This window comes from Myiozetetes cayanensis, unplaced genomic scaffold (assembly GCF_022539395.1).
Source record: "Myiozetetes cayanensis isolate MyiCay16 unplaced genomic scaffold, myiCay2020 scf5-8, whole genome shotgun sequence".
Taxonomy (NCBI): Eukaryota; Metazoa; Chordata; class Aves; order Passeriformes; family Tyrannidae; genus Myiozetetes; species Myiozetetes cayanensis.
In genome coordinates, this window is record NW_026087742.1 from 43744595 (window position 1) to 43758684 (window position 14090).

The following is a 14090-nucleotide window of genomic DNA, read 5'->3' on the forward strand; positions in this document are numbered from 1 at the left end:
CCTTCCTTCTGCAGGACCAGCATACCCCAAGCCATGCTCATACAGAACAATATCAAGAACCCCTTCCCAAATACATTGTGGGAATTGTGTCATGACACAGAGAATCTAAGTATATTCACTAAGTATCATCAAGAAGTGACAGCAACATAGGAAGTCTGGAGACAAGAGAAAGGGCTTAGGAGAGAGAGGTGTCAGCAGGTATCAGTTCAAAAGCAATCCCTGCCTCTTGCTTTCAGCCCCTGGAAAGCTATGACTCACTTTTTTTCTGAAGCAACTAAGAACTGAAATGACTTAAGGCACTCACTTCAGACACATCAGTGGGAAAACATATTCCGTTACAATGCTCTGATGGAAGAACATTGGATTATACTGGAAACTTCTCAGAAATGAGAAAAAAATTGAAACCAAAAAGGGACGTTAGAAAGAAAAAAGTACAGGAAAAGGTTATGAAACAAGCTCTCAAAACACCTAGTAAAAAGAAGGCAGAGTGAGCAACTTACCTTCAAATGAGGGATGCAAATGGAACACACAGGAGACTGATGTCCTGAATTACCAGATCTATTTCAGTTGCTAAAATAAAACCTCTCTCCTGCATTCAGAAGTAAGTGCCCTCATTTGAACATCCCTTTTTTCCTCCCTGTAACTCAAGAATACTTCTATCCTCCTGACCTGCAACATAGCTTGCAATGACTCTTACCACCTTTAATGTATAACCCAGGCAATCTTATAACAGCTCATTCTTCAGTCGTTTTTCATTAACAAAACAATCTGAACAGAAAACACCCAGAGAACGACTAAGACATTCATCCTGGAGGTTTTGGCAAATAGCTGGGCACTATTAGTTAGAATTCCTAACAGAGGTAAGTTTACCTGTGCAGAACACAAAATTTTGTTACATGACAGGCCAATGTTATGAAATTAATTCCCCCATTTGCTTGGGGCTGTTACAAGATTTTTTGCCCTTCACCTTGAATGCAAGCTCTCTTTTTAGACTTGTTCTCTTAACAAATACATACACAACAGATATTATACTACACCAAAACTTTAGCAAGCTTGTTACCAAAACAAAGCTCTGCGTTGTATTTGCTTCCTCTCATCACTCCCAACGGTATGATGAAAAGTCATACTGCTCAGTAACACACTGCTAGATGGCACAGGGATCACAGGTGCCAGCATGACCTAAAAACGCTATATAAAACAAGAAAAACAGATTACTAGTTCTACATGCAAAATATATAAAGGATTTTTAGCCCAAGTTCTGATTGGCAGTATAGAATTTCAACCCACCCCACCTCTACAAACTGAATCCCATTAATTCAGTGTAATACAGATGACTATTTGGTCAACTTGATATTTTTAAGACACACTACAGCACCCACAGACACCATTCCACTTCCCTGAAAGACAATATGATTGGTGTCCAATGGACAGCTCTTCCCCTGATATTGAATGTCCTGATATTGGCACAGCTGGGACATACATGTTTTACTACAGATATATTTTTTAAAGCCTCTGAAAACAAAGAAGTGTAAGAACTTCCCTACCTCACATATCCATAGTTGTACAGCAGAGAGCATGTTACTGAAGGAACACAGCCTGTAAAAAATCTTAAAATATGATTTTTTTCTTAAAAATAGCTGCCCAAACAAACCATGCCTAGAAATCTTCACCCAGAAAAGGCACCATTGCTCAAAGGAAAGTTTGCTTGAGGGAAAGACAAAAAAAAAATCCCACAAAAGTGACAAGTGTGTAACGTTCCACAGTTCATCCAGAACTGCTGCAGCCCACTCTAAGTTACAATGTCAGTGGCTGTTTATGCTCTAAGGAAGTACAGTAAGTACAGTGCAGCCCATTCAGGTTGCTGGAATGTCACTGATCATATGCTCAATTGCATCTATTCATTAGAAAAATTCAATCCACAACAGCAGCTGCATTTACCACCACACCCCAAACGCCATCCAGTTGCCCCAGGTGATTCCAGCAGTTTACCATCCCACAGGACAGACGCTCCATGCTCTTGTCCCTCTACAGTGACTGCAAGTTACCCTTCCAAGACCAAGGAATTTTATTTACTAAAGAATGGTATATTAGGAGTGCTTTTGGCTTCAAGTTTTTGCAACAAAAAAGGTCTGGTCTTTAGCAGTCACGTTCTACGAGTTTCAGAACTATTTATGCTGCACTAATTATTTTTGATTCAAACTCGCTAAATAATTACTGTTGAGAAGATGACTTAAGCAAACAAGAGCCAAGTTACTCCATTTGTTTCAGAAAAGCGATGACTAACTGTGAGTGTAATTTTGTTCTGTATCTCTTTTAAAAAAAAGTGTGTAATCCTGGCTTCTTTCAGGTCAATCGCAAAGTCCCCATTAAATTTAGGTGACCAGATTTCACTATAAAATAATAAACTGCACAATGGCTGAAAAATAAATCTTTCTGAAAGAACATGGGTCATTTAAAAGGACACTGGCAACTTTCTAACCAATTAAAAAAAAAAAAACACCAAACTGATTTCACAGGTAACACCTATGGTGACTGTAACTGAAAGACACAAGAATTTGGTATTTACTTCATGAATTACACTGCATTTCATATACTTGTTAAGTTTACCAAGGGGTTTATAACCAATTTCCTGGCTGTGTGAGTCTTTCACAGAGCAAGAGTAAAGTAATAACATTTTATGTTTCCTTTTTATTTAATTAAACCAATTTCAATTTCACCTTAAAAATTAGAGTCATTTAGGTAGAACAGGTTGCTGCACATCCTATTAAGCAACATCTCTTGTAGGATGCAAAATGGTTGTTGTTAAAAACTAACTATACCAGATGACTGGAGCTAGTAAGAGTAACAAAAAGAAGTATCATTTCCCTAGCCTCTAAAATTTGTCTTCCTTCTCAATTGCCACTGCTTCCCTTCACTCTTCCAAAAATCCCTATTGTGGCCTAATAGACAGACTGAAGAAAAATCCTGATCCTTGCCTGGTGTCCACTACAACAGATTACCCACAAGGTTTAGAATTACTTTTCAGTGTTCCATCTAGAACACCAAAAAGCATCAGCCCAAATCCAGCTTGAGAATGGAGTTCCCATAAGATCAAATTGAATGTTATTGTTATTAATGCCTATTCATTCTTCACAGCTTCCTAGAACACCCACAATTAACAGCTTCTTATGACAAATTGCCAACTTCAGGAGGCTTGCAGCTGCTGAACAGCTGATTTGTATACCATTAAGCAGGATGGGGAGGTGTAAGATCTTGTTCTCTGCAGACTTGCAGTAGAGGAAGGCCCAAGCAGACTATTAGCTATTCATGGACCTGAAATCCTTAACCTCAAAACCTCTGCTCCCGGGATTTGAGGGAAGGTGGGAGGTGGGCTTCAAGGCCCATTTACCAACCTCACACCAGCACTGGTTTCAGAGTTATATAAAATCATCCCCAAAGAAAGTGACGCTGCCTTCAGTTCTCCATTAAATCAGAGATCTGTTAGCTACAGGGCTACAGAAGATGTCCATGTGGTAGGCATTTAAAGGCTTTGATCCACAAGCAGGAACAGGGTACCTTGGGATCAACGATTTACTAGACATCCCGATCTGAAACAGTTTGGCATCTGATTCAAAACAGCTCAGGAAGGAAAAAAAGCAGAGAGACCAATCAAGCCTGTCACCCTACGCCATGCCATCCCCAGGGCTAGATACCATTCACACCATCTCAAGAGAATCCATTCATTCACAGCCCTTCAGAACAGGCAACCTTCATGGGGTGTGGACTCACATTAGGAAACCCAGCATTTTTAGCCTTTTATGCCTAGATCTGAATGCCAAACATGCCTAAGGGAGAGGCCTGATAATGCCATCTCGAGGCAACAAGTCACACCTTGGGAGAAATGCTACATGTGAGGATGGAGGATCATGGCCAATGAGTAGGGGAAAAAAGAAAACAACCAAAAATGTGCAGACAGTTTGAGGAAGTATCAAAAATCTCCACAGCAGAGTTAGAATTGGGCTCAGTGCTCTGTAAGAAGCAATACCACTGTATGAACATCGAAGTAAAAATAGCTAAATATATAAAAAGCTTTATATATATAGTCCATTACACTTCCTTAAATACCAAGATATTTAACAGGTGGTCAGGTATTTCTGTTTTATACATTGGCTTAACACTACTGTGCTGCAGTGTGCTCAAAGTACTTTCCAAGATTTCAGTCCAACGAGCCTGTTCTATGTGTGAACGATTTGTCCGTGTAACCTACCAAACATGCACTTCCACCCCAGAATCCAGCTGTGCTCATTTAACCTTGGCTCCATATGCACAGGGAGTGTTCTCATCCTAAACAGCTAGGGAACTTTAGAGGGTAGAGTTCTAAAACACACTGTTTTCATGGCATACTTAAGATCAGAGAAAATCCTCGGTTCCTCCACTTAAATAATTCAGTACAGCATCTTGGTTCATTGGACCAGGAATTGTTTACTTGTACTGCAGCCCTTCTCATTAGATCTGCAATCTCTGATTGCCTCACACAGCATAAACTCCTTGGAATAGAAACAGCGCTAATTAGTCTTTATATAGCTCCAGGGAAATGCACACTGTTTATGATAACGCTTGATGTTAGTTTTGTTATACAGATTCAGAATATGATGCAGGAGAGTCAAGAGACTCACACTCTGCCATGAGTGAATGGAGGCTAAGTTTTGAAACCAAGGAAATGCCACTGAAAGCACTCTGGTTTTAAATCTCTCCAATTTATATGATGGAGCACAAATGGAAATGTTTCAGCTTGTCAACTGCCATTTAATCACATGGAAAAAAAGTTGCTCCTACAACAATCAGAATCTGAACTCAAACCAGCACTTTGTCTCTAAAAAGCAAAATTTTGAACTATTGCTGGACAGAGGTGAAAGTCGATACCAACACCGGATGCACAAGCAAGATGAAGGCAGAAGAAGAACACAAGAAGACTGTATTCTGCACCAAGGAAAGGGTCTTTGAATTAAGAAAACATTATAGTATCAAATCCCAGAACAACAACAACAAAATCACCTCTACACCCTGAACAGGGCTACCACCTCTTAACAGAAGCAAAGAGGTGAGGAAGAACAGGTGTGTACTGAACCACTGCTGTTTGCTGAACATCCAGCCAATTCCACCTGTTTCTGGCCAACAGAAAGGGACCTTCTTCAAATACCATATACTCACTCTTTCTTACAGTTGCTTCTGACAGTGAACAGGGCTTAGATCTGCTAGACAAAATTCCACCCTATATCTCACAGCTAAGGCTTGTTCCAGTGTTGCAGGGAAAAATGAAGAAACAAAAAGGAAGAAAAGAAATAAGAAAAAATAAGGCAAGTTACCCTGCCTTACATATCAACTGATATCAACTGAAGAAATCATAAAAGAATCCTAGAGGTCACCATGACTGTCTTTAACGTGAATTAATCCCAAACCAGGCACTTCTTTCAAAAGGAAGTCCATCTATTCTGCTAGTCATACAGCAGTATGACTGCTAGAGGAATTGGTGCACTTCTATGATACTATTACTTTGATAGCCACCATCAAAATCCTTTCTTCAATCCTGAGAGTAAACTTGTGACAATCCCCCCTCCAAACTGGTACGTACCTGATCACAACCTGCATTCACCAGCTCCTGGAGCATCTGCCTGTTCACTTCAACAGCTGCTGTGGTGCTCGACTCATTAGCAAAGGGCAGCAAAGAATATCTAATTTCCCGCAGAGCTTTCTGATAAGGTCCAAACTTGGGCGTTTGTCTCATCTGCTGCTGCCTTGCAGCATCCTTCCCTATTAAAATCTTAGGGTCCAGAGAAGTTTCACTGCCTGGTCCAATAGGTAGTCCCTGACCTGAAGATTTGGATGGCTGCTTTAAACCTTCTCGAATCTCTTGTAATCTTTGTCTGCTGTTTCCAGAATATGTCGTAGCAGGAAAAGTCTTTGGCCTCATTGTTAATCCAGTTTTCTCTGAGCATAAATACAGCTTTATTTTTTGTGTTTTTTAAATTATTTCGAAAAAGTGTCACTTGGTGTTATCAATTTCTTGTAAACATAATCCTTCGAAGAGAAAAAGGCAAAATTCTCAAGAGATTTCTGCCAATGTTTTACTTCAGCTCAAAATCTTCACATTTCCTGCAGAAAATGAAAATCCGTGGAATCATCATTTTGCAGATGGACAGTGTCTGAAACAAAAAAAAATAAAAGTACATGCAATTAAGTTGATATTGTAAATGCCTCTGAAGGGACAGCGTGACAACTAATCAAGTGAAAGTGAATCAGTTTAACCTCTTAAGCTGTCACAGCTGGATATCCTTTAATGATTTTCACTTTATCTGTTTTCAATAACAAGATTCCAAAAGGTTTTCTCAACCTAATCAATAAGTAATTAATTTTTAAGTTTAATTTTCAAAATAAATTAAAATAAAACATTCAAAACCTACAACATTTAAGAATTTTACAGTACCAACTGTGGCATGTTTCCCACCCAATTGCATAATCAAATCCTTGACAAGCCTATCCTATTTCATAATTAGGGAAGAGTATGCTCATGAAATGTTTTTTCCCCGCTTAATATTTTGTTTGTTTTACACTAGCTGAGCCCAGTTTCAGAAGTTTGTGAAGAAGATTTATAATGGAAATATTGATGACTCTAACCATAGCAACTTCTAGTATTTCAATAACAAAGCAAATAGCAAAAAGACAAGATATTTTGCCTTTCCACATGAATATCTTAGCAAAGCCTGAAGGTAACAATTCTCCCCAGAACTGGAAGGACAAAGCGGGGGGACAAAAAAGAAGGGGAGGGGGTATAGGATATTTCATTAACTATGCCTTATAGGGAGGAAAGGGAAAAGAGGGGTAAATGGAGCAACACAGTAACAGCAGAAGATGAAGAACCAGATCAGGTAGCATCCCAAGGCAGAAAAAAAAGACTCTGAGACAGCTTTATGCACCTCTTCTGACATGCAGCAGAGAGCAACCATGCTGCTGAGCTACTGTGCAGCTTGTGATCCCTGTGCAGCACAAAGTTATAATAAAAATTCTACCTTAACTAAGTTTTCACACATCACCGTAACAGAAACATTAAATAACGGTGCATTTGGAACAGGATTAAAGACAGCTTAATCAGATATGTCATCTAGCTGTGGATGCTGCTAATGTAAGTTTGCTTCTGGTGCTACCATCTGCACTTGTAAAGTGACTTCCGAATGGTGTTTCAGCCACTGCGCTGGTAAGGTAAGAATTCTGCTCAGTTGTCTTCAAACCACAAATACTGCGGATGGCAATACACTGCATGTTTCTCTCCACCACTCAGAAGTCGATTGGATATTTTTGTTTTAAAAGGTGCTTTGCTCCTGATCATAGCACATTTATAATTGAAAAGAGTTTCTCCACAAAGTATTGTTCTTTATTTTCACATGCTCAGATTAAAACTCACTTCATTGTGACAGCCTTTCCTGTGACAGCTATAGCATTTCCCAACAAAATAAACATTTCCATACATTCACCATTAGTTCTCGCTGCCTAGTAAGCAGCTTACTACTGTGAAAACACATTCACCTCTGAAGCCCATCACCACTTCCTCATCAGTGCAGAGCCCACTTCAAGCTTTCCTCTACAACCAAGGACTGAAATGCAGCAGTGAAGTCAGACCCCAGACTCTTCTACGATGGTTCACCAGTTTGAAATGCAGGAGCACAGATTAATCACTCGAGATTAACCCGTGTCAACCTCCTTTGCTAAGATTTAAATGCTCTGGTAACTAAAAAAACCCATAACGTATTTGAGGTGTTGAGCTCCTCCACTTGGTACTCCCTACAGAAATCCTCCAACACTAACTCATAGAGGAATTAGAGTGACATAAATGCACACATGCACACTGGAAAGGGTTTGCCACTTGTCTTAGGGGGAGTGCTAAAGGAGGTCATCTAGGTTTTGATGTTTCTACAAATCAGCTATTAGTCAATAACAAATCAAGCTTTCATTGTCCTAAATGAAAACAAAAGCAACTGCAGGATCCCTAGAACAGAATTTTTTCTACTGGGGCAGAATATAGCCTCGTTAAAAAAGTAAACCACAATAGTATTGCAGCCTTCTTCAGATTACACCATAACTAGCTAGTGCTTAGAAGATACAGAGCAATTAATTAGTCTATAATTGTCTTTCTTTTCCTGACAGCAGCAGGCACCATATGGCTGGGTTTAGGCATCTGGGTTGTTCTTCCTTTTTAATCCCTGTGCCAATCCTCAGGCCTCGGACACGCTGGGGGAGCTTGCAAGACCCCCACCTTTTTGCAGCAAGAGACTGCATTCCCCCTTACACACATGCTTCACATAAAGAACTTCTGTGACCTTTAGCCTAAGGCCGAGTCTAATAATGCTGGGTCAAACCAGCTGGAAACTTCCTAGGCTTACATCTACAATACTGTTAAACCAGAAAGAAACGCTGGTCGTTTAGACAGTGTGAATGAGAGCAACAGCAACAGTAAGCACTGGAGCTAACGGCAAACCTGTTTCATATTTTTGCAGGGCTTTTATTTTTTTTTAAAAAAACGAAATACATAAGATAAGCCAAGAAACTGGAACGCTAAACATTACAGATGATTTACAAAGAAAGACAAGCTGCCCGCTTTTTAAAACCTTCCTGTTATTTGCATCTTTAGCAAAAAAGATGATTGTATGCTTCAAAAGATATGTGGAGTGTCTCATTCTGTCTAAGCATTTCTGACTGTACGTCTGGATTTGGATAACTCCAAATCCTTCTAATCTGCACCTTGCCTACAGCAGGAATGTATCAATAGCCTTCCTACCATCAGGATAAATTATTTTTCAGAATTATTTTTGAGTAAGCCATCCTGACTAAACAGTGCTCGTGTCTTTTCCAAAATAGTTCTATGTTCTGTACTAATTAGAAGCTTGCCCATTACCCTGAAGATACGACACTTCAAATAAGTACAGCATTACTTTAGTTGCATCAAGTTAAACAATTTTTGAGCAACTGATTATTTTGCTTCATCTGAGAAATACCAATAGCTGCTCTGGCAGCAACCAACCAACCACACTGAAATTATATGCTGATGCCTGTTGTTCCAGCAGCACTATCTATTCACTGTCCTGTTTCTTCATTCACCAACAGGCTGCGTGTGCTAGTGGCTCTGTGGAGCTGGGACAGAGACAGCAAACTAAAGCTCGCCTGAGCCAGCGAGCTGTTTCCCTGTGCGGGTACCGGCGTCAGCTGAGCTAGCACTCACTGCAGAAGGAAAGAGTAGAGTTTTAAGAAACTGCTACAACAGCCTTCCCTCTCTCAATTTACGCGTATTGCTTCGGGGTCTTTTTGATCAGAAATTCAAGAAAGCGGGGACCGTCCACTTTGTACTGGAGGTTTACGATGGGGTGGAAGCGTTTCAGAGATTTCATTTATACACACCGTACTACTCTTCCTAAACAGGCACACGGTAAAAGTGAAAAACTCCTGAAAAGAGGATTTTCCCCAAAATGATTCCTCCTCTCCTTCCTTCTGCTAACAAAACTGTCCAGAAGTAACCCTGTGCCAGTGTCCCACCGCCAACCACAAGCACCGGCCCAACGCAGGGCTGTGGGAGACAGCTCACCTTCCCCACGCACAGCAGCCCGGCAGGGACTGATCGCAGAGCCCGGACACTCCAAACGAGCCTCTTTTTGCGTCATTTGCGCCAGCGCCTTTCCTGGGGAAAGGGGTATTTCAACACGCACACCGCTCACGAGGCAGCAGCGAGGGTGGCGAAGTGCTGGATTTTGGCAGTGACCTTCAGCTGACTGGGAACAGCGGGGCCCCCGCCGCGGCCGGACGGGACCCCGCGGGCTCTGGATGCCCCCGCCCGGCTCCCCGCCCTGCCCTCGCCCCCGCGACACCCGCCCGGCGGGCTCTGCCCAGGCGGGGCGCCCCCCACACCCGTGTGCCGCCGGGAGCACCAGCCCCTTCTCCCACAGCCCCAAACTCGCTCCCCGCGCGGGCGGAAAGCTCCCAAAACAAACTCCGGCCATTTACGAGCAGCTCCGGCCTGCTGGGGCAGAGGCCGCGGACAGGCGGACCCTCACCCCCCTCCGCCAGGGCCGGGCTGGGCTGTCACACGAGTGTCCGGAAAATGTCGGAGGGTGCGGGCAGGGCGCCCAGCCTGCCCCCGGGAGGGGACGCGCACACGGGACGCTCACTCTCGCTTCGGGGACCGACCCACCTCCGCTCCCCCGCCCCGCTCCTCCACAGGACTTTCCCCTCCGCGCACACAGTTTTGGGGGATGGGGGGCGCTCACGCCCGGGGCTGAGGGGGAACCCGCACTCGCCCCCGCGCCCCTCCGCTCACCTCGCCGGGGCGCCCGGCGCCGCCGCTGCCCCTCGGCGGTGGGCACGGCGCGGCTCAGCGGCGGCGGCGGCCGCGGCGGCGCGGGCCGTTCTCCATCCTCCCCCTTGGCCGTCCCGGGCGCCGAGTGCGGGGCGCAGTCGGGACATTCGCTACATTGTTGGCATTCCATTCGCGCCACGTGACCCCGCGGCGCCGCGTCATTCCACTCCCCTCCCGGCGCATTCCAGCGGGGGGAGGGGCTTCCAGGGCGGGAAGGGCCGGGAAGGGCTGTCGCACCCCGAGGGGACCGGGCGGCGGGGGCCGGCTGCCCTCCGCCCGCACGTCCCCTTCGGGGCGCCCTTCCGTGGGTTTACGAGCTGTACAAAGTGACACTTTTCCCCCCTCACAAAATCCACTCCGCTCGCAGCAGCTCCCCGCTGGGCTCTGGCAGGAGAGGTGGTGAGGGAATGGCACTACCTCCACTTGTTGAGGCGAAAAGGGCTGAGGTGGAATCACAGAACCACAGAATGGTTTGGGTTCGAAGGGACTTTAAAGATCATCCAGTTCCAACCCCCGTGCCATGGGCAGGGACACCTTCCACTTGACCAGGTTCCTCCAAGCCCCATCCAACCTGGCCTTGGACATCCAAGGGATAAGGCATCCACAGCCCTCTGGGCAAGGGAGGCGGCTTAGAGATGCCTGTCCACTCACCCCACGCTCCAAACTCAGTTGACAGTTTTGTTTATTCCTACCGTTATTCCTTCCATGCTGGACTAATCATGCACACAAAGTGGCATCACAACCAATGCCTACTTGGAGTTTCCTTTCAGCTTCTGGTCTGCTTGTTTTTTTTTTAAGGGGGGATGTTGGCGACCAGGTCTATGAAATTGTGGATAAATAGGGATAATTTCATGTCGGTAAAGAGCCTAATCATGGTGGTTAAAACAACATGTATTGTAAGTGATTTTTAGGTGACATTGCCTTCGAGCTGCAGCTGCAAGTATCACCATGTAGCAAGTGGTTGCCATGGACGTCGAGCCCAAGAGCAGGTGTCAGCTGCCATTGGACAATTCGTGGAGCCACAGCAGCTCGACCAATCCCTGTTATTCCCTGTTGTTATGCTATCCCTTCATACATATGTATGATCTCCCCATGTTTATGTATTACCCTGTACCCAATCCAGGTTGGAGGATTAGCATGCTCCTCCTATTCTCCTCCCATGTTCTTGAACCTTCCTCCCATAACCCTATATAAACCCTCCATTTTGTGTTAATAAAGATTCAGCCCTGTCGACCCTACACCGAGCTAGCTGGTTCTTGCAACAAGTAGTGACTCCAACAAGTGGCGCCCAACGTGGGGCACGACGAACCCCCTGGCTGGATCGGATCCTTTCCCATTTCAGAGACTGCGACAATGGCGTCCACCTCTGTGGCTAGCCTGTAGACGTTTTATTCTCAAAACTCTACACTGGCACTCAAGTGGACATTCAACTGCGGGAGTATCTGAAACACCGCAGACCGGCAGTCTCCCCTCGGATGAGACTGGGCATCGCGTCCCCCCTCACTGGAGGAGCAGGCGACCTTCAGGAGAGGTGAGCATCCGGGGCAGTGTCCTTCCCTCCCTACCCCGTCTCCAAACCCCCTACAAAAAACGAAAAAATACATAAAAATCGAAAAATTTTTACAAAAAACTAAAAATATAAAAACAGAAAAGGCAGCTATGGGAGCCTCCCTTTCACGGGAAGAATACAAAACATATTACCATCTGAAAATGCTGCTTAAAAAATCTAATTCCTCGGTGGATAAAAGCTCCCTGAAATTTCTGGTCAAATGGATCCATAAAAACATCGATCCTATCCCAGAACTATTAACGTACCTAGAATGGGCGAAAATAGGATCTGCGATTACCAACGCTATATTTAATGGGGACAGTCAAGTAGTCAAAGCCCTTAAAGCGTGGAGTACAATCTTTATGATATTCAAAGACACGCTGAAACAAAATCCTTTAGAAAAAGAAATTTCTGGACTAATAACAACAACATTCCAGAATCAAAAGGATAAAAATGACTGTTCTCCAAATATTAACATCGATGTTGGCAGTAGTTTGCGAATTTGCGACGGCAATTCGGCTAAAGACAATCCACCTCAAAATGGCGACAAACTTGGTTTTCTATCTGCGTCACCATCTCCTTCCTTACCACCTAATATGGGGGGGGATGACTCCTCAAGGGCAAAGGGACAAAATGGCGACAATGAAGGCAGCGCGCGAAACTTTCGCGGGCAAAAGGAGGGAGGAAAGGGCGGTACTAATCAACACCCGCGAGATACAGCGTCTCCGCCCATCATTGCGTCACCTACCACGTCACCCTCACCCTCCTCCGTGCCTGACGTCACCTGTACCGCCCCGGAACTTTGTCAACCTCAAAATGGCGGTACCATTACTTCCGCCTCTCGGGACAACAACATCCGGGAAGATGGCGCTGCCCATCTCCCGGTAACCGAGCGGGTCCGGATCCTCTTACCCCATGGACGCATCGCCTATGTGCCGTTTCACAACTACCCTATTCGCAGACGAAGACACCTTCGCAGACCTTTACCACAAAATCCTTACCCAGTTACACTCTAGGATGAAACCAACAAAGGAGACTTTTATCTTTTTCATGTGTTTTCTCTTATAATTTAACTTCACCTTTTTAATATGTTCTCTTTTGTAATTTAACTTTTAAAGTATGTTAATATTTATGAGATTTATAATGTTATTTCACATTTATTATTGATTTAACAATCTTTATAGTATAATAAAGACTTCTTTCCCTACTTCCCCATTCCTAACTGGGAAATAATAAACTACCTGACTGATGGCACCTTCGCTCAAAAGCGATGAGCTGCCGCGGGGTAAAGTAAGCCTCCGTGCAGAGGTTCCCCATCTACCTGACTGACGGCGTCGCCGCTTCAAAGCGATGCGCTGCCGCGGGGTAGAGAAGGTCCCTGCACGGTGGTTCCCCTTTCCTACTCCCTCTTCCCTATATCCCACCAACTCTAAGAAGAAGTCTTTATTAATACCTCACTTGAAAATTTCTCTTTTAAAAATGTTATGTTATTATTGATACCTTTTTAAACCTTTTAATTCTTGCAATTGTTTTTACGTTTACCTATGCTTATATTTATATTTCATTAACGTTGTCTCCATTAAACTATTCAGGGAGTTAAATAACATCAATATTTAACACCAAACAGAATATCCACACTACAACAATAGTAACCTACATAAATCATATTACTTTTTATTTGTGTATATTCAATTACTTACTTCTTGTGTATTGTTTTCATCATTTTCGTATGAGAATTTCGTCTCCAATTTTATTCTTTATGTTTACATTTAAAACACGTTATTTCTTTTCTATTTCATAATTTATACCTACTTCAATTTGTTAATTTACTAATCTTTTCATTTCACACTTCACTCCCTCTTGTTGATAGGAGAGAGGAGAATACAAAATATGGACGTGTCCATATTGCCTCTGTTACCCCAGCTTCTGTTTTCCCCAGTTATCAAGAGTTTCAGGTTGAACACCTAAATCACGATGAATACACACCACCACACAAACATCATCATTACCACTTATCCTCCCTTATAAAACGACATCAATTAAAATGAATTGTAATACCTTTGATATCAACCCTGTCGTAACACCATTTAAGAATTTTAGTTTATTCCTTTATTTCCATTACTGTTATTATCCCATATAATTTTCCCTCTTATTTATTGATTA

At 43.5% G+C, this 14090-nt stretch overlaps 1 protein-coding gene across 2 annotated transcripts in view; it reads right to left on the reverse strand.

Annotated features, from left to right (window-relative positions):
* LATS2 (large tumor suppressor kinase 2) overlaps positions 1-10507 on the reverse strand; it is a 48942-nt gene extending 38435 nt beyond the window's left edge. Inside the window, exons 1-2 of one of the 2 annotated variants that reach the window (XM_050333070.1) lie at positions 10340-10507; positions 5612-6182 (exon numbers count right to left, since the gene is read on the reverse strand). In XM_050333070.1, the coding sequence (XP_050189027.1) occupies positions 5612-5950 (339 nt within the window). In that variant the 5' untranslated portion in view covers positions 5951-6182; positions 10340-10507. Of the gene's footprint in view, positions 1-5611; positions 6183-9610; positions 9630-10339 lie in introns of those variants that run through there. The other variant, XM_050333071.1, reaches the window with a different exon arrangement.
* Between the last annotated feature and the right edge of the window lie 3583 nt (positions 10508-14090).